The 21,270-nt window shown below is 50.6% G+C and overlaps 1 protein-coding gene across 2 annotated transcripts in view; it reads right to left on the bottom strand.

Moving 5' to 3' along the window:
- PRKAG2 (protein kinase AMP-activated non-catalytic subunit gamma 2) overlaps positions 1-21,270 on the bottom strand; it is a 282,124-nt gene that overhangs the window by 37,368 nt on the left and 223,486 nt on the right. For both annotated transcript variants that reach the window (XM_089917182.1, XM_022577268.2), the window contains exon 6: positions 6,303-6,409. In XM_089917182.1, coding sequence (XP_089773308.1) covers positions 6,303-6,409 — 107 coding nt within the window. The remainder of the gene's footprint in view (positions 1-6,302; positions 6,410-21,270) is intronic.

The following is a 21,270-nucleotide window of genomic DNA, read 5'->3' as shown; positions in this document are numbered from 1 at the left end:
CATTGTCACCGGTACTCTCCCCGTATGCAGGATTCTGTGTCCATATCTCCCCTTTGTATAACGAACGACGCCAATCACGGTGGACTACAAGACCGACGCCTTCGTGACTAATTACCTCTTAGTGGCCCTACGTCCAGGTAAGGTCACGTGCCGCAGCGCCTGGAGGTCAGGACACAGGACTGTGGGGAGAGGGCCCGGCCCAGCGCACATCCCGCCTGCCGGCCGCTCCACCTGCTTCCCTCCTGCAGCAGCAGTGGCTGAGTCCCGCCTGAGCGGCCTCCGCACGTTCTACCCCCACCGCCTGCCGCCGAGGCACAGCCCCAGCCAGAGGCGGCCCCTCGGAAGGCGCCACAGGCTCTTCCTTACCTCCCTGATGCCCCAGAGCAGCGGTTTTCGAGCCGCAGAGCGCTAGAGCCAGAACCGCTGGAAGGACTCGGTAAGACACGACCACTGGGCCTCACCATGACTTTCGGTTTACTGGGTCTGAGGTGGCCTGACGGTCTGTGTGTCCCGGAAGTTCCTAGTGATGCTAAAGCTGCAGGTCTGAGAACGCTGCCTCAGAGGTCAGTACTTACCCTGTCAGTGACCCAGTTGACTTACGTCCAATTACCACTGGTTTACGTTAGTTTTCTGTTCAACGGCTGCTATGGCTTCTGTGTCCTGACTGGACCCTGACTGATACAGAAGCGCACGCACCAGGCAGGGTTCTGGGGACAGAGGGTTTGGGACCGGGCGCATGTCTTTGGGCCTGAACACAGTGCTGAGCTCTGGGTCAGCGGGGACTCAGATCCCCAGTGATCCCGGGCAGGCAGCGGCATCGAGAGGGAACAAGCATCACCTGTGACCGTGGTGTCCCCGCCCCACTCCGCAGCCGCCAGAGGAGAGCAGGGGCCAGGCGCTGCTGCACTAGCTGTCACTGCAGCGACAGGAACGTGAGATCCGGTGTGGGCAGAGTCCTGCCAGAGGATGGGGCTCACACACCGGGGAAAGGACAAGCTCCGACTGGGGACTCTCGGTCACCGAGAACCTGGCAGCCTCTATGGCAGCCCTAAAACGCCCTTCTCTTGTAGCTACCAGGCTGACCTTTCCCAAATCCAACACAAAATGTAATTCTGCGGGACTCGGAGAGTCACCACCCCGAACTCACAGTCTCCCCGGTCTCTGACGTGAAAGCCGGGGCTCTGATTTGGAAGGAGTGCAGCCCTGGAACCCAGCACAGCGACAGAGCTGGACTCGGACGACGCAGAGATTCCTGAACACCAGAGCGACTCCGAGCCCCCCTTGGTGGTGGAAACGGCTGGCTGCGTGGTGTCAGAATTGCCTTTCTTTGCCTGGAAGCCCAGCAGCAAGTTTTCCTGGGCAGACGCCTTGCACGGGGTCGCTCGTTCTCCATTCTCCAGACAACCACAGCTGCCTCTGCGGCCCCGAGACCTGTGACTGGGGACAGACTCCAGCCTGCCCCCGAGAGGGGGCCTCACACATGGAAACAACGATAAAGCTCCGCTATTTCATATCTGCAGAAACCTGGGAAGTAAGTGTGGGAATAGCTTCTAATAATATTAGACCAAGGAGAGGGAATTGAACACTGGATACGGTAGGGTTTATTGACACAGGTGGATTTACCAGAAATGTGGATTTAACGTTTAGTGCATGCCACTGGGAAAGGCTCTGAAGCTTTCTGAGTTGACTGCCTTGAAATGCAGGGCATTGCCGAGTGCATGTTTGAGGAGGCCGAGATGCCAGAACTTCGGAGGCCTAACGAGGAAGAGTGAACCCACAGGCTCAGGGAGATTTCAGCACATGCGGCCTGCACACCCAGCCCTCAGCTACCTTTCCCCAAAGGGCCCCGAGGTCACAGCCTCCCCAGGTTTTTGAGAAATGTCTGCGTGCGGGGACCCCTACCCCCTGAGAAGCTGCGTGCTGGCTGCGCTCTGCAGGGGGCAGCACCATGACGGCCTCACTGATGCCAGTGTGGTGGCAGGTCCTGAGGGAGCAGGGCAGGCTCGTGGCCAGGGGTGAGAATGTTCTGATTCGCAGACGGTTTGGTCGTGGCTAACCAGTTACAGCAACCCTAGGAGTGAGACAGATGCATGGCCCTCTAAAGTGTTGCCTGATCTACGTAACAAGAAAAATTCTCAGTCCAGGGGCCAAAACCCCAACCTGAGTCATCAACATGGAGTCTTGTCCTCTCACCGTTTCCAGACCTGAGCCGCTCTCAGACCCAGAGCCCCATTCTCAGGGGCGCGGGGTCCCCCGAGGACAGTGCCCCGCCCAGGACGTGCCGTTCCTCCTGTCCCACTTCCTAGGATGACTGAGCACTGGGGAAAAGGAGACGCAGACTTTCCAGGGTGACCGGATGCTGGCTCTGAGTGGACGCTAATTCCTAGAACCCCAAATGCCACCATGGTCACTGGTCAAAGCGGGGGCTTACAGTCAGTCAGGTGACAGACGGAGTCTCAGCCAAGGTCAAGCCCAAGGAGCTCACGGGGCTGCAGGCCACACTGTGGTTACCCGCTCAGTCCTGAGTATGTCATTGGGATCCCTACACTGGCTCTCGGACCCACGGGGCGAGAGATATCGTGCCGAGGAGGCCTAGGGAGGACGCCCCTGAAGCTACCAGATTGGCAAGCCAAGCGCAGCAGAGCACCCCTGGGGAAGTGCGCAGATGGAGAGGCTGGCCGTCACACCCCAGGGAAGCTGCCCATCTGGCTGTGACCGCATCTCCCAGAGTGACTGGATTCCTGTAACTCCAGACGCAGCATCGCAGGGCCCTGCAGCCGTCAGCCGCGCACGCTTTTTCTCTGTACCAACGTACAAGGACCCCGAGAAGCAGTCTGCCTTGACATTGCATGGCACACTCTCACACCCTCACCTCTGGCTCTCTGACTGCACACAGTCTGCAGAGATGCTGACCACCCCACAGGCCTCACATCACACGGTCCCGTGACATCGATGACACAGTGCTGACGGGTCTGATGGGCAGGAAGTGGCAACGCTTTAGACGCCTCGGTGTGACATCGGCCAGCCAGCCAGTGAGGGGTCAGGGTGAGGGAGGCCGCAGCCTGGAGCGTTGGAGAGACCCCCATGCCACTCAGGCTGCTGCCCGCACCCCTGCCACCCTTGGCAGGTCTCCGCAAGCGGCACACACCGTGTCTGAGCGCTGCTCTGACACGGTCAGACTAAGTCTTCACAGGGGCCCAGAGCAAGACACAGCTCTGCAGCAGGGCAGGCCCCTCGTCCACCCGGGCCTGGGGCCCCCTGCGAGGCCGAGCTGGGGACGCCGAATGAGGCCCCCATCAGGCACCAGCAGGAGATTCACTGGGTTTTTGGAACAAACAAACAAAGAGCAAAAAGTGATGCCTTCGTCTGCAGGTAGTTATTTTCCTCTCGAGAAACAGTTCCTGGCTTACTACGGGGTCCTGGTCGGGAAGGAACAACTCGGCTGAGATGCCGAGTGACCGTGCAAGCCGAGCGGGCGGCATCTGCCCCGTCCAGCCTGAGCACCGGGCGCCCCGCGACACTGGGTGAGGGAGCCGGTGGGAGTCGGGCATCACCCCCTCCCTCAGTCACACCGCAGTCGGGGCTCCGGACGACCACCGACGCCGAGGGAGAAGCAGGCGGGCCAAGGGGGAGGGACGCGACTCTAGGACGTACACTGGGCTCCGGGGCACCAGGACCAAGGCGCCATCTCTCACACCGACGCGACAGGACCCTGGGGCGCGTCACAGCCCCACCTGCCGGAGGCCCACGGGCCTCGCAGAGGCCGAGCTGGAGGCTGAGGGCGCGGCCGCCTGGGGCGAGCGGCCCTTCTCTCCCTCTCTTCTCCATTGTCTGCGACCCCGTTTTCAGTTCACCTGTGAACAGCTGACTCTGGTTCCCAGACCAGCTGTGTCTCTGATACTCTGGGCCCTCAGGGTAACTTGGTCAGAATATAAGTGTTGCTCTGCAACCTGCTTTTTTTTAACTTAAAAATAAATACATTAGGGGACGTCCCCGGTGGCGCAGTGGATAAGAATCCACCTGCCAATGCAGGGGACATGGGTTCGAGCCCTGGTCCAGGAAGATCTCACACGCCGCAGAGCAACTAAGCCTGTGCGCCACAACTACTGAGCCCACGCTCTAGAGCCCGCGAGCCACAACTACTGAGCCCGTGTGCCACAACTACTGAGCCCACGTGCCGCAACTACTGAAGTCCACGCGCCTAGAGCCCGTGCTCTGCAGCAAGAGAAGCCACCGCAATGAGAAGCCCGCGTACCACAACGAAGAGTAGCCCCCACTCGCGGCAACTAGAGAAAGCCCATGCACGGCAACGAAGACCCAACACAGCCAAAAATAAATAAAAAATTAAATCTTAAAAGAAAAAACAAACACATTCTCCACAAACGTTTTTTCCGCCCTCCTCGGTGGCTCCATGCTGTCCTATCACATGCGCGCACAGGGAGCCGTCTAGGCCACGACCCCGCCCAGAGGACGGTCACCTGGTCTCGGGGACGGGCTGTGTCTCCCCTGCTCGCTTCCCTCGTTCTCGAGACATGTCCACGACCACCACTGCTGTCTGTGTCTAGACAACAGTCGACTCAGCCCTTTCAAACACATCTTTAACTTTGCTGTAACCAGTGCCAACCCCCCCATTTCCATGGTAACCAGTTTTAGCTCCTTTAAAGCTTAGAGCCTCAAGGATTCGTGACTTCCAGGAGACAGGCACATGCAGCTTCTATTAATTAGGGAAGTGAGAGTCACTGGATTAGTGACCTCCGTTGATCCATAAAGCATCACATTTTTCATGTCTTACTCACTCTGGCTAAATTCTAAATTCAGAAAAGAGTTAATTTTACAACACGGGAAAAGCTGAACAGGAGTGAAAGCAGGTGCAGGGCGTACGCGCTGTCATGTGCTTTTCTGTTGGTGGAAAGCGACAGTCAGGACTTTGGAGGGTGGAGCGAGGGTGAGACGGGCTGGTCTACTTCTTTATTTGGGGAACTCAGAATTTCTCGTTACTTTACTATTGAAGTCTGTAGTTACCGTGGTAGAGAATATTTCCTGTAACACTGCACCTGGATGCCTCTCTGTCCTCTTTGTGTCAAAGAAATCAGAGTTGTAGAAGGGACCTTGAAGGTTACCTGGTCCGAAGTGAATTTAGCAAAGTCATAGGATTTTAGGCCAGTTTATAAAAAAAAAAAAAATTGGAAAATAAAATTAAGAACTAAGCCACGTCTACATCCCTGAGAATCCTGTACGGCTGAGCCTGATGCGGGCAAAGCAGCTCCTAGAGCCCAGGCGGCCTCAAGGAAGAGCCACAGGGCGGGCCGCTGGGGCCGCCAGCAGAGCAGGCTGGGGAGGCCTGGGGAGAGGGCCCCGAGCGCTGGGACGAGCTGGCAGGGCCAGGGCACACATCTCCCGGGGCAGCCCTGGACGAGGCTGAAAGAGGCCGGGGTGAACTCGCACAGGCACCTTACCCGCTGGGGTCCCCCTGAGGGATCAGCGGAGGCTGCCCTCCCTGGCCTTTGCCCCTTCCCCTTCTCCCCCAGTCCCCCAGGGGCTCCCCTGGCAGGACGCCCTAATAAAGCGCCCACTGCCCATGAATTCCTGGCTCAGCATCTACTTTGGGGGAACCCAGGTGAAAACAATCCTGCTTGGTAAAGATTTATGTATAAATCTATACACCAAATGCACACACGTATACCTGTGTACGCACACATATTTTATTACACCGGATGTAATCTGGTCTTCGCATTGAATGTATTATTTGGGACTTTTCACGTCTGATTGTAAGTCATATTGGTATAAAACGAGTTACAATAAGCATAATTTTAATACCAAAATAATCAGGTTCAAATTTTCTGCTGAAAGAGATCAGCAGAGTTTTCTCTTAAGAGATTACCCACCTGAGTGATGCTCTCTTTTTAACCAGTATTATTTCAACCTCACCGTTCTACTGAACAGCTAAGGGCTTCAGGACGAGCCGAGGGAGGAGGTGCAGCTAGCGGTTAAGGGCTTGGGGCCGGCGCGCATCACACAGACCCGAGCGCCAATTCCAGGCCCCGTCACTCACCAGCTCTGTGGGCTGAGTTCTTAAATGCTAGAATGTGAGCAAACTCTAGATAATGAGCTTCCTTATCCGTAAAACAGCACATTCCTCAGAAGGCTGCCATGACGACTGACAACTCAGACAAAACCTCAGCACGGGACCTGACGTGCAGAAAGGACTGGATACTGTCTGCGGGTACTGCTGGATTTAACTTACCCAACAAAGCAGGCACCAAATAATATACCCCAGATTCAGGGAAACTGGGCACACTCACTTGTAACGTGGTATCAAAGACCACAAGCTTGGAGCTGGTTGGAACGATGTCGTAACACTTGTGTGACCTCATGAATCGCATGTAAACACCACTTTCTGAGTCTTCTGCTAAAAAGGAAAGAAAAAAAAGGCAAACATCAGTAACAATAAAGAACTTCCTCTATCAGATTAAGAGCATGCAGGGCTTCCCTGGTGGCGCAGTGGTTGAGAGTCCGCCTGCCGATGCAGGGGACGCGGGTTCGTGCCCCGGTCTGGGAGGATCCCACGTGCCGCGGAGCGGCGGGGCCCGTGAGCCATGGCCGCTGAGCCTGCGCGTCCGGAGCCTGTGCTCCGCGACGGGAGAGGCCACAACGGTGAGAGGCCCGCGTACCGCATAAAAAAATTTAAAAAAAAAAAGAGTATGCATGAAAAATCTACTGCTAACAGACTTAATGGAAAATAAGAAGTGTTTTCCCTGTAAGAGCGAGAAGCTCATGGTGCTCAACACTGCTGCCCTCACTAGTACAAGAAGGCAAGGAAAAAAAATGAAGCCTACAGATATAAAAGGGAAAAGCAAAACTGTCTTTATTGGCAGACTCTATGATTTTCTACATAGAAAACACCAAAGAATCTATAAAAAAGTTCCCAGATCTAAAAAAAGAGTTTAGCGAGGTCAGAGAATGCAGTTAGTAAAAAAACAACAACAAAAAAACATGCCACTGTATTTCTATATACTAGCAAGGAATAACTGGAAATTTAAAAAATCTGAAGGCATCATTTATATAAACATGAAATGGAAATAAGGATCTACACAAGGAGACAAGGAGCCCTGAAAACAGCAACGATGTGAACAAATGCACATAAAGGAGTCTTTATTATTTAAATTTCTGTAGAAGTTAACTGACAGTTGGCAAAACGAATGACAAGGTACTGTGACTCCAAAGCTGTGCCTGTAGCTGGACAATGGCCCACTGCCCACTGCCCGGGAGGACCTCACTCCTATCTCCTGGTTCACTCAAGGAATACATCTCCAAGAGACCTCTTTGACAATGCCGCTGAGCCCACACCAATCTGTTCATTTGGGGAAGATTTAGATTACCTGGGAAATATCCCAGAAGAAAAATATTACGATATTGTACATACTAATTAGCAAGGTAAGTGTTAAACAGCGTGACGCTAACCAAGTTCCTTGACTGTGGAAAGGACCCTGTTATTCTACTTCCTACTGTGGTAGACAGGCAGTGTATGCTGACTGGTTTGCCAATTTCATGATAAACTACGTGAACCACTCCCAAACCTCTATTTTCATTTCTGACCTCTCTTCAGGGTACTGTAACTCATAGTTCATAATCCCGTCACTTCATGGGCAGTTCCCTTCTCAGATATCTCCCCTTCTGCTGGTGGAATAAAGTCAGACAACTCAGGCTGGCGTTCACGAACCTCCGTGGTCTGGCTTCTCCGTGGCCTCATTTCCCTACTTCCTGTTCTCGGGTCCAGGCACACAGCTCCCTGCTAATAAGCTCCCTACCGTCCTTAATCTCACGTTCTGGCATTTGTTCCTTCTGCTGTAATTTAAACTCCCTTCTCCACTTTTTCCTCGTCCAATTTCAACCCAACCTCAAACGCCATCTTCTCCACAAAAGCAGTGAACATCTGAGCGCTCATTTCTGTGCTGTAACTCCAGGTACTACAGGAAATGACCTCATTTAATTGATGTCACGACCTTGAAGGGTGTGCCTCGATTTCTTCACTTTACGTATGAGCTGACTGAGCAACGGGCCTGAAATCAGCAAGTTAGGCAGTGACTGGAGTGGGATTTGAATCCGTGCCACGACTCCAACCCTCTCCTCATGGAAACTCTGCCGCTTAGTCTCCCCATGAACGCACGGGCCCAACAGACACCTGTGAAGCTACTGTCTGCGGGGCACTGTCCCAGTGTCGAGACACGAGGGGACACAGCAGACACACCTCTGTCCTCCCAGCTCACCGGCTGGCAGAACGAGGGCACCGGGATGTGAGCCACGCGACAGGTGAGGTGCTGGATGGCTCAAGGTCACCAGGCAGGAGCCGACCCTGAGTCAGAAGGGTAAGGAGGGAAGTCTGCAGCGACGTCTTCCCCTGAATACGCATGTTCTGTCTGTACTTCTCATCAATCGTCACTTTATGTCTCATTCATGTGATCTGCACAGCTCTGATAACCTTTTTCTTCCTGGATGATAATTTCTTTGAATGGTCAGGATCTTACTCATTTACTATGCTTATTAATTTCACCGATAGATACCGACTTACTGCATACGGTCTCAGTGTGGGTTCTCCCAAAGCTGACCCTGAGACCAGGGGAAGTGAGACGGAAGGAAAGAGTCAAAAAGGGAGCTCCAGGAAGCAGGTCACAGCTCTGTGCAGAGTGGCAGCTGCTGGGGACCCTGGAGAGGCCGCGCACGGACCTCAGAACTGCCTCCTAGTCAGGAGCACCCCGCCCTCTTTGGTGAGGGGTTACCCTGGGGCATGACCTCTGACATTCCTGCCCTGCGCCCACAAGCCCAGCTGCCAGAGAACACCCTCGGTCGGAGCTGTTCAAATAGGAGAACTTGGATGCAGGCGAGGCGCCCACAGCCATCTGCTCCCTCCCAACAGCTTCCACGGTGCTGGAGGCTGGGGGTCCCTGGGGACCCAACACACATGCCGCTGCCTTGCAGGTACTACAAACCAGTGCGGGAGAGACATTAACAGTCAGTACACCGTCATGAGTGCTGCCACAGGACAAGTCCGGGCTTATGAACAAGGTAAGTGGCAGTCGGTGAGTGGATGGATGGAATTTGAGTCAGCATGCTTCCGTTTTTCTCAAAACGTTTATCTCCCGGAAAATAGGAGTCTTGCACAGGAAAGAACTGGAATGCAGGACGTTCACACAACAGCCACACGCGAAGTCCCGGTCCTTCTCTGCCACCACTGCTCCCGCACTGCCAAGGATGACGACTACCAGGCTGCTAAATGAGTCGTTTCCTCGAAGCCTATTCAGAGGGGATCTGTGCAGACACAAGGCTCAAAGGACCAGTGCAGGCAAGCCCACGCATAACTAACATTTAACTTACAAAGTTTACGAAGTGCTGGTCAAATCCATTCTCCTAAAATGCAAATGAAGGACATCAAGGGGGAAACTATAACAAAATGTAACGCTCCATCTCCCAGAACGGAACCCTTACAAGACAGTTTGTCTGTTAATTAAATCAAGAGTTTTCATAAAAGGAGTGCACATTTTATAGATGTTAACATCACAATACGAGTATCTGAAATAAAATCTTAAAATACTATGGAAAGAAATACTCCAACTTTTAGAATTTTTAAGACACTGTAAGCTTTGTGGTAAACATCTTAATTCGTTTGTTAATTTTTAAAAATATTTAAATAAACATTTTATTTTGAATAGCTTTAGATTTATATAGAGAAGCTGTGAAGACACAGCAGTTCCTTATACACCCCATACCGGATTTCCCCTAAAGATAACATCTGACGTTCCTCCGGCACATCTGTCACAACCAACGAACCATCACTGACACATTACTAAAAAGTTCACACTTTAACAGGGTTGCCTTAGTTTTCCCCTAACATCCTTTTTCTGTCCCAGGACCCCATCCAGGACAGCACATTTAGTCATCATGCTCCGTGGCCTGCCCTAGGCAGTGATGGCTTCTCAGACATTCCTTGTGTTTGATGACCTTGAGTACTTGACCTTGAGACCTTGACCAGGAGTACTGGTCAGGCATTCTGTAGAACGGCCCTCATTCCGGATTTGTACGATCTTTTCCTCATGATCTCAGTTTTGGGGTTTGTGTGTTTTAGCAGGAAGACCAGAAGGCGAAGTGCCTTCGCATCCCACTGTATCTAGGGCACCTGCTGTCAACACACCTCATCACCTGGGTCACCTGGCCCAGGTAGGATCTGTCGGGTCTTTCCCCTACAGGGACTCTTCCCCCCTCTTCCCACACTGCAGTCTTGGCAGGGAAGTCACGGTCCACCTCCCTGAGGGCGAAGCATCTGCATAAATTACAGTAAATCCCCCACGCGTGAACCTTCAAGTTGCGAACTTTCAAAGAGGCGAATGTGCCTTCGCGTGTCCGATCACATAAGTCAGTTCACGTGTCTGGCGTACGCCGGCATGAGCGCGCGTCTTCGACAAGTGGTTGTGCTCTTGCGCACTTTACTGTACACGATTCTAAAGAACAAGGACAAGATCATGGAACATGTAAAGTCTGCTGTGCAGACAATAATATCGAAGAGGCGTGGAAAACTGGTGGAGGAGATGGAGAAACTTCTCAGTGTGCGGAGGCAGGACCGGCATTAGTGTTGAGTCTCGCTCAGCTTAATGCTGATTCAAGAGAAAGCTAAAAGGCTTTACGAAGGCTTGAAGAAGAAACACGGCGAAGAATCAGAGGGCGCATCTTTTAATGCCAGCCACGGCTGGCTTCATCGGTTCAAGGCTGGAGCCAACTTCACAACGTAGAAGTAAGCGGCGAGGCAGCGAGTGCAGATACGGTAGCTGCCCAGGAATTTCCTGAAACGCTTCAAGAAATTATTGATGAAGGCGCGTATTTACCTGAGCAGGTGTTTAATGTGGACGAGACAGGACTGTACTGGAAGAGGATGCCAGACCAAAGTTACATCAGCAAGGAGGGAAAGTTGATGCCAGGCTACAGAGCAGCAAAGGACAGGCTAACTCTGTTGTTTGGTGGCAATGTTTCCGGTGATATGAAGCTGAAGCCTCTCTTAGTTTATCATTCAGAGAACCCAAGGGCCCTTAGAAACATAGCCAAGGGCTCTCTTCCTATTGTGTGGAAGAATAACCCCAAGGCCTGGGTTACACAGGCCATTTTCCAGGACTGGTTTTTCCACCACTTTATACCGGAGGTAGAGAAATATTGCTTGGAGAAGAACGTCCCATTCCACATTCTTTTGTCGCTCTACAATGCTCCGGGCGACCGCCCATTCATGGATGACTTGCATCCCAACGTCAAAGTAGTGCACCTGCCACCGAATACTACATCGCTCATCCAACCTATGGACCAGGGAGTTATAGCGACTTTCAAGAAATATTATTTATGTCACACTTTTCTTCAGGCAGTAAAGGCGACTGATGAATCAGGAACAGCCCTGCGACAATCTCTGAAGGACTATAACATCTACAGGCCATAAAAAAAAATTGACTTTGCTTGGCATGAGGTGACGGCCGTCACCGTGAATGGGGTTTGGAAGAACCTTTCCCCACAGTTTGTTCATGATTTTCGTGGATTTGAGAAGGTGGATGAAGAGTCCAAAGAGGTCTTCAGCAACTTAGAGACCCTCAGTGAGAAGCTGGAGCTAGATCTGCAAGAGGACGACATCACTGAACTCCTTGCTGTGCAACACGAGGAGTCTACGAATGAAGACCTGATGGAACTGGAGGCCCAGAGAAAGGACGAAGAGAGACAAGAGGAAGCAGTAACTGAAGAACCAAAGAGATTCACGACGCAGGCAATGGCAAGGGGGTTCTCTGCATTTGAGGAGGTGCTGCTAGTGTTGGAGGCACAGGACCTTAACGTACAACGAACGGTACATGAAGGCTGCAGCAGCCGTTCAGCAATCCAGTGCCACCGTGTCATCTATGATAAGAAAAAGAGAGCTGCTACCCAGACACGGCTGGATCGTTTTTTCAACTGGGTAGATAGAACTGAATCCAGCAAGGAACCGGAACCTGTGCCATCAGCGTCAGGCGTGAGTGAAATGGCAGCTTGCCCTCCGTCTCCTGTTGCTGACGACCCTTCAGCTCTTCCGTCTCCCGCCTCCTCCCCCTCCTCCAGTCAGTAACTCTTCTTGCCTGTCACTCGATGCCAGCCCCTGGATGCCAGCTGTTGTACCGTACTGCTGTACTTTCCACGGTACTGTCCTGTGAGATTAAAAGTGTTCTTTATTTTTTGTGTTTGTTTTTAATGTACTAATAGTGTGAAAAGTATTCTAAGCCTATTACAGTGCAGGGCTATACAGCCGATTGTGTTAGTTGGGCACCTAGGCTAACTTTGCTGGACTTACAACAAATTTAGACTTACGAATGCACTCTTGGAACGGAACTCGTTTGTATGTAGGGAACTTACTGTACTTGGAACATTTCTGTAGAGGAGAGTTGTCTGTCGGTCTGTCTATCTCAGTATGGACTCACGGTATCTATCCCATACTCTGAGTCACAATCCAACAACCATGTCAGGATCAGTGCTCCAGCCGGCAGGGTCCACCTCGATGACGGGGCTGTGTGGGGCACGGCCCACGTTCTCCTGAGTCCGCTGGGGCTGTGACTCCCCGCCAGGCCCCCCAGGACTTCCCTGCTCACACCTGCAGCCCCCAAGCCAGCAGGGTGTGGAGCGCTGGGCCCTCTGTCCCCTCTGGAGCATCACCAGCCTCCAGGTGGTGACAGGTGTGCCCTCAACCACTAGCGGCTTACCCCAGTGTGGTACGTCTGTTAGAATTATTCAATTGCCTTAGTTTCTCTCCCTCCAGGACAGCACCTCACATGCAGCCCTGTCTCCTTGGGCTCCTCTTGGCAGTGACAGCTCTTCAAACCTTGATTTGATGGTCTCGGTAGTTTTTTATTTTTTTTTTTTTTGCGGTACGCGGGTCTCTCACTGCTGTGGCCTCTCCCGTTGCGGGGCACAGGCTCCGGACGCGCAGGCTCAGCGGCCACGGCTCACGGGCCCAGCCGCTCCGCGGCACGTGGGATCCTCCCGGACCGGGGCACGAACCCGTGTCCCCTGCATCGGCAGGCGGACTCCCAACCACTGCGCCACCAGGGAAGCCCGGTCTCGGTAGTTTTGAGGAGTACCGGGCAGATACTTTGGAGGATGCCCTTCGACTGGAATTTGATGTTTTTTCTCATGATTAGCCTGGGGTTCTCAGTTTTGAGGTGGATCTGTAACACTATCTTTTTTTTAATGTAAAAAAAGCTTGACCAAGCAAAGCAAGATGACACTAAAATGTATTTTGGTTCATGATAAGCCTAGATTATTACTGATGCAGTAACATCAATAACAGAAGTGTCAGCATTTAAAGTCAGGAGAATAAAGTAAAATACCATAAAAATGTCATTGCTGGGCTTCCCTGGTGGCGCCGTGGTTGAGAGTCCGCCTGCCGATGCAGGGGACACGGGTTCGTGCCCCGGTCCGGGAAGATCCCACGTGCCGCGGAGCGGCTGGGCCCGTGAGCCATGGCCGCTGAGCCTGCGCGTCCGGAGCCTGTGCTCCGCAACGGGAGAGGCCACAGCAGTGAGGGGCCCACACACAGCAAAACAAAACAAACAAAAAAAAAAGTCATTGCTTCTCTACCTTTGGTAAAACTTGTTGATGAGAGCACCATTTGTACTATTTAATCATGATGAAGCCCAAGCTGTACCTGAAGGAAGAAGCGCACTGAAACAGAAAATAAGAGTATCTGGAGTTAAACCAAAAAGGAAAAACACCCCCAAAAACCCAAAACCATTCAACAATAACAGGTCGTTTGGAATAAGTTATTAAAATTCCTGAGAAGGCAAGTTCAAGCTCTTGTTCAAAAGGTAACTGGGGCTCAGAAAGTATCGCCGTGTCCCACTGTTGGGTTATTTTATCCGTCCCCGGGGAGAAGTGTAACTGCAGAGTGTCACGCTGGCACCTGAGCCACTGGTCTACGAAAGCCACCCGCCGTGGAATGACGTTACGCTGTCCAGTCACACGCTAACCCAGCATCAGCCCAGGGAGCTACTGAAGAGTGCTACTGGGAAGGAGAACGTATACGTTGAAGTGTTTACGCTGTGAAGGTCAACAGAACAACTTGGGAAACGCAACATCTCAGTTTACGTGCAAACAGCTGTGCGCTCTAACCAGGAAGGCATGGCCGAGTGTTTCTCTCCCTGCAAGCAGATCTGCTCACACACCACCCTTGACAAGTCCTCACCGCAGCACAGCACCTCACACGCCGCGGCCCTGAGGAGTTTCACACCCTGGGATCCCATGGACACTTCCTTTTCAAAGGCAGCTTCTGAACCCTGGGCCCGTGTCCTCATGCCTGCCTCTACTGGGCACACGGCCCAGGTGGCCACTGGACTCCTACCTGCCTTTCTGTATGGGCTGAATGGTGGCCCCCACAAGATACGTCCACCTGGAACGTCAGAACGCGGCCTTATTTGGAACAAGGGTCTTTGGAGACGAGGTCACCCTGGATTATCAGGTTGGGCCCTAAATCCGATTACCAATGTCCTTACAGATGAGAGCGGACACAGACACAGGAGAAGGTCGATGGAGGCAGAGATCAGAGTGATGCTGCCACGAGCCACGGGACGCCTGGGAGCACGAGCAACCACCAGAAGCCAGGACAGAGGCCTAGGACAGATTCTCCCTGGAGCCTCCAGACGGGACCAGCCCTGCGGACCCCCTGAGCTCGGATGTCTGGCCTCCCGAGTGTGGGAGAATAAAGTTCCGTTGTTCCAAGCCACGGGGTTTGTGGCACTTTGTCATGGCGGCCTCAGGAGCCTCCTCCGCCTTCCAAGTTCAGTTCACAGGCCCCCTGCACCTTCCCTAAAGGCCCTCAAGGCACCAGCACCCCTCCACTGCGAACACCCCCGCTAGCGCTTTGTGAGCGACGCCCTTTCGAAGCCCTGATGTGCCTTGTGCCAAAGCTATAGATCTGCTTTAGACGGCGGCTTCTGAGGCAGCAGACGGGTCCCCAGCAACTTCCTCACGGGTGTCAGGACAAGCTCATGCCTGCTATATTGTATGTCACTGAAAGACACATCCATGAAAGGCAGGGGCCATGGTAATGATTCGATCCCCATCTTAGAGAGCTGAGAGTGCGAGGATGAGAGGCGTTCTAAAACAAAATTTACACATTGCCCAAATGTCACTAAAAACACCCCAACCAAAAAAAACTAACTCCTTACTTCCAATCCTGTAATTTTAACTTAACGTAAGACACTTCATTGTAATTCCACAAAGAAAAAGATTATCAATAGGTTAGTTATTTTAAAATTTGTCTTTTATGCTTTATTCTATGCTTAGAAACATAAGTTTTCTATATTCATATAGTATCTTTTCTTTTTAGAAAACCATTTAAAATAGTTAAGCAAGAAATAAGCGAAAAGGGGAATATGGAAGTTAAAAGCATATGGAAAAGATTAAACTCTCATATATATCCGTTTTCTTAAAGTGCTTACAAACATGAATATTAACAAAGTCAAAGCTTAAATATAGTTGCACAGGACTTACAAGGTAGCAGAATAAATGAAGTGCATTAGATTTTTTTTTCCTTTCCATGCTTTTTGCATTTGGTTCTGTGTGTGCTGGGGGCAAAAGTGTCCACTGAAGAGGGAGATGCATATGCTCTGCTAGATAAGGGGGCAAAGAGTTACTAAGAAAGAAGGAAAAGCGTAGGTAAGTAAAGGCACAAAGCTTCCCCGATGAGATAACAGCTCAAAGTTAGCTGCAATAAACGCCTAAGGAGTGTCACAGACCCAACAAGGCCGTGACCTTGAAATGACAGTGAGCCCCATCCATTTTAAAATGGCGTTGGGTTTACTTCTGTGAACCACAGCCAGTGTTGCCTCTTTTTCAGGAAACAGAACCCAATTACTATACTAGGCCGAAGCAACAGAGAGGACCAAGGTTAACTCACAGGGATCCAGCCCCCAGCGCCAGCAGGCCAGCGGGGTAAGGAACACCTGGATGACGGTGATGCCAGGAACGACACGCGGCCACCCCAGCCCACTTCTTTTTTTAAAATGTTTTCTTTTTTTTCCTGTGGTAAAAGTCACATCATGTAAAACACACTACTGTAACCCTGTGTAACAGCACCGTTCAGCGGCACTAGGTACATACAGTCAGGTGGTTGTGTGACTCGCACCATCATCCACCTCCCGAATTTCTCACCTTCCTAAACTGAAACTCTGTCCCCGTGAAACACTAACTCCCCACTCCCCCTCCCCACCCGCCCACCTCCCCAGCCCCTGACATAGACCAATGTACTTTCTGACTCTATGATTTGACTATTCTAGGTACCTCGTATGAGTGGAATCAAACAGTACGTGTCTGCACCTAATGCTTATTGGAAGGCATTTCCAAGGTTAACTTAATACATGCCCTGTGAAGAGGCTGTACCTTCTTTTCTCCCCCCGTGCTGTACAGCAGGCCCTCACCAGCCATCTACCTCATACACAGCAGTGTACAGATGTCAGTCCCCACTTCTGTCAAACACGCTTTCAGCAATTTAAAGGAGCTTCCTTCTCCCTCTAGCTTAATAAGGATTTTGTAAAAGGAACATATGTTGAATTTTATCAGTTGCTAGTTCAGTATCTACTTAGATGACCAGAGGTTTCTCTCCTTTAATCTGCTGACATTAACTCCTCGGTGGACTTCTGAACAAACTGCAGCCCTGCATTTCTAGGACAAAACCTTGTTTGGTCACACGAGACTGCGTGGCTCATCCTGCTGACGTTTTTGTAGGAGTCCTGCCCGTATGTTAAATGCCAGGCTAATCATTTGTTTTCTTCTTTGTGCGCTATCCTCTGGTTCTGATGTCAGGATCGAGCGAGCTTCACAGAAGGAGCTGGGAAGCCGCCATCTTTCCCTAAGCCCTAAAGTAATTCAGATGACCTAGGCCTTAACTGCTTCTTGAAGGTTTTACAGAATTTACCCATCAACAGGCTGAATACCAGGCCTCTAATGCAGGGGCAGAGGAAGGGCGAGGACCTTTCATTGCTTAAAAAAACCCCAAAACCTTTATTGAGATAATTCACATCCATACAGTTCACCCATTTAAAGTGTACAATTCAATTAATTACTTTTTAATTTCTTCTGTGGTGATTGATGAAAGGGATAGTTAACCAAGAAAATACGAACTTGTAAAATTTACTCAAAAGTGATTGAAAAGGTTTTTAAATATATTGATATAGTTTGACATATTCAGATTTCTTTTCAAGTTATTTTCTAAATCTCTGCATTTATAATTAAGAAGCCCCTCTTATTTCTAATACTTGGCGTTTTCACTCATTTTTTTCCTTGAACGGACTTGACACAGGTTTATCCACTTAACTGGTCTTTTCCAAGAATTAAGCTTGTGCTCTTGTTGAGCAAGGCTGCTTTCTGATTTGCTGTCATTTCAGTAGCATTTTCGGGGGATGAGAGAGAAATGAACGCATTCAGCAAACCATGTTGACTCACAATGTGGCAGCCCAGCTCGGTGCATCAGGCAGGTGCACTGAAGACTGGCTTGTCACCATGTCCCCACCAGCGTGCTGCAGTTTTGACATTTGGACACCATGCAGTTCGGACGCATCCTGACTCATTGCAGTTACCAGCGCTTAAACAGATGTCGGTAAATGCACGCACATCTTTGGGGTTCAGCAATACAACGGGTCTTTCTGCTGTGGGGCCCTGGCTGTTCTTACAACATGGGTAAGTGCTGTTCAAATCAAAATACGAAAAATGATCTGCAGAGTAAGGCACTAACAATATACAATTCCCTGAGAAGCTCACAGGCCTGGGTCCTTTCCTCAGGTACATCAGGGAGCAGGCCAGTCTTCTCCAACGGGGACTCTAGGACTTTGAAGCTCCAGGGGGAGCGAGTACAGGAGACAGAACAGGGCAGATCTAGACCAAACCTGTATGAGAACTGTCATCACCTTCTGTGTGACGCTGAGCAAATTCCTGCATCCCCTTGGCCTGAATCTCTTCGTTCGTAAAATGGGGATAACACCATCTTTCTTGCAGAGTGATTCTGAGGAATGGGGATAAATAAACTCAAACATTCAATCACAAATGCTGTCCACTGGGTGGTAGGGACGACATTCACACGGGGAAAAGTCCGACGGTGCAGACACTGAAGCCATCGCCAGCCAGATGGCTGTCGCCGGATGATGCACTAATGGTGGCTTGATTTTGAAATTTATGCGCAGTTGCCTTTTTGGTCCTTTCTAGGGTCATCATCATAGTTACACCTGTAGAGACTGCGCTACACAGCAGGTACTCAAGTGACTGTTACATTCAGGTTACTTAATGCACGTATAATCCTATTAGCTAGGAGCTATTATTGTTTCCTACTCACACTTGAAGAAACTGAAGCTTGAAATAACTTGCCTAAGGTCTCACAGCTATTAAGTAGAAGAAATGGGACTCCAATCTGGGTCTGACTCATGCTCTTAATTACACGACACTAATTATATATGCAGCTTAAGGGGGGGACATGCCACACGTGTAAGCATCAAAGCTACAGGAGTCACTGTGAAAAGAGCCCAACAAAGGTAAAAATACACATGTGAGAACGTGGACGCGGGTATTCTTGAGGAGGTCTTAATGAAACAACTACGCGTCCCGTAGTATGTGGTCTATAAAATAACAGCTTACTGGTAGCAACTTACTGTTAGAAGCAAATGATCAAAGTACGACCTAAGATAAAATAAATCAGGTTATTAACAAAGTTCAGAAACCTCAATGATGTGACATAAACTCAGATACATAGGAAATAGCTCAAAGTGGGAAAGAAGCGACAAATTAAAAGATTTAAAAGTGACTAAAATTTGACCGAAAGGTTCCCAAATTAGTTTCCTCCCCAAAATGACTCTCCTTTTAGTATCTGAGTTAAGCCGGACTTCATTCCCCCTAATATCAGTGCAAGTGCGATCACAGCCGCAAGAGAAAGATCTAAAAGACTTTCTCCTCAGGCACCAGGTTACGCAAGCAAGTCGTCACGTTTCTATCCGCCGTTACTGCCTCTGAGTTGTTCAGCCGCGGGACACCGTCTATTTTGACCTCATGCTTAGGAGGAGAAGCCTCGGTGCATCTGGGAGGTATATGCGGGTCATCTTACAGCTACCTTGTCACTGCTCTTTGATTAGCACGCGTAAACTTGGCAAGTGGGTTTCCTCTCATTGCCTTAAGTAGAAATGCCTTATTTCTTTATAAGAAACAACATTAACCACTGAAGTACACTGAGCCCACGTGCCAGAGTAAAAGGGAAAGCTCCAAAAACTACATGTGTTCACGTATGCGACAAACATTTACTGAAACGAGGTCTCGGTCATCATCATATCTTTGAGACCTGGCAAACAGTTAAGTTTTCAGTCCCCATGCTCACAGAGCTTCCACAATGGCAGAGAAACATGAATAAATGCCTTTCACCTTAACAGCCCCACCAACCATGAGGGATCATGAGATAATATGTGAAGGCCTGTCTGGGGCTTCCAGAAAGTCAATTTTCCCGAGGAAGTGACATGTAGGCTGAGACCTGAAGAAAACTAGCAGGTGGCCAAGAGGACAGGGAAGAACAATCCAGGGAGAGGGAACAGCCTGTGCAAAGTCCAGCAGGCACGGAGGAACAAGGCCAGGAGGAGGGAGGTGCGCGGTGAGGTGGGCAGATGGAAGAGGGAGGTAGGTCTGGGCTCCAGCCTAAAGGCGAAGGAAAGTCAGAGGCTTTTAAGCCCGGAAGTGACACGATCAGATACATGTTTTTAAAAATATCTCTAATTGCAGCATGTAAAGTTGATTGGACGGGGCGAGAGCAGATGCTGGAGAGACTAGGCTGTTTAATAGTCAATAGAAAGGTGACGCTGGCGGAGACAGGTAGGTATTCAGGAGGTGAAAGCGAGAGGACCGACCGCTTGGGTGTGGGAGAGTGAGAGAGCCATAGCTCAACGTCATTCTTGTTAAAAAACAAAACCAAAAAACAGGTGAACGTGGTAGCACTTACTGAATTAGGTTGGGGGGAAAAAAAGAGGCGCGAGGGAGAAGCAGGGGGACAGACCAGAGAGACGGTGCGATGACTCAGGCAGAGACATCCAATAGGCAACCAAATACTCAGAAGGGAGATCTGGCTGCAGATACCTCTTTGGGCATCATCAGTTTTTAAAGCATCGTGGTAATTAAACACTGGGCAACAGGCAGGTGGTAACTGAAGCCATGGAAGTGAGGGAGATTGCCCGGGGGAGGGCCCAGGAGGAGAAGACAAGTGGCTTGGCGAAGAGCCAGGAGCAAGCCCCATAGCTAATGTTCAAACGCATGGCTTGTGAATTAGCCCTCACTCCACCTGCTACTGCAAAACAAAACAAAACAAAACAAAACAGAAAGGAAAAAGGGTAAGAGCCATCAAGGAAACAACGAGCAGGCAGGTTTGAGGAGTGCGCCAGGAGTGCTCCGTGGGAGAAGGGAGCAGAGGTCAGCCCTGGTGACGCCTACGAAGAGTGCAAAATGGGAAGACGATTAAGTGTCCACTGGAGTTTGCAAAATGGAGCCGCGAGTGACCAACTCAGGGAATTTGGGTGGAGTGGTGGATATGCGCTGAAGAAGGAATGGGAAGCGAGGAAATGCAAAGAGGTTTTCCAGATAAGGGATTATTTCATGTTACGAAGACCGGCTCAGAGCCTGGGCTGCAAGTCTAAAGCCTGTGTTTGAAACCTGGCGACCCCACCTTCCCAGATATGTCCTCCCCCGCCCCACCCCCTCCCTGTGGTCACTTATTTAACCCCTCTTAATCTCCTCCTCTATAAACAGAGAAGATAAAAATATTTACCCCTTAAGAGTTGTTTTGAGGATTAGATGAGATAAATGTAAGGGATTTATAACAGTGCCTCAATATACATAACATACACCGGTTACTATAATCATAGAAAAAGGACAAAAATTCTTCCAGTTTCTTCAAATAAATTCCAAATGCTTTGTGATGGCAAAATTTCCCCACTTTAAAATTCACAGGTAAAATGTAAAGTCACAGGGGTCCTGGCATAACAACTTTGCGAGGGCTCTGCCCACCCCACGCAGAGCTGTAGGGTGGAAACACCCCAGCCATGGAGCAGACAGTCTGACCCGCTGGCCTGGACTCCTGCCAGCCGCCTGCTGGGGCTGCTGAGGGCTCACCAATGAGCAGGCAGAACCAGTCCTGAGCGGGAAGGTCGTGGAGGTCCCTTCATCATCGTGGACATGACTCAGCGCGGCCCTGCCTCCGGATGACCT

The sequence above is a fragment of the Delphinapterus leucas genome, chromosome 9 (genome assembly GCF_059928025.1).
Source record: "Delphinapterus leucas isolate spDelLeu-1000000601 "Yukka" chromosome 9, BTC_Dleu_Yukka2, whole genome shotgun sequence".
Taxonomy (NCBI): domain Eukaryota; kingdom Metazoa; phylum Chordata; class Mammalia; order Artiodactyla; family Monodontidae; genus Delphinapterus; species Delphinapterus leucas.
Note: the sequence above shows the minus strand (reverse complement) of the source record. Positions and strands in the feature narration are given on the sequence as shown.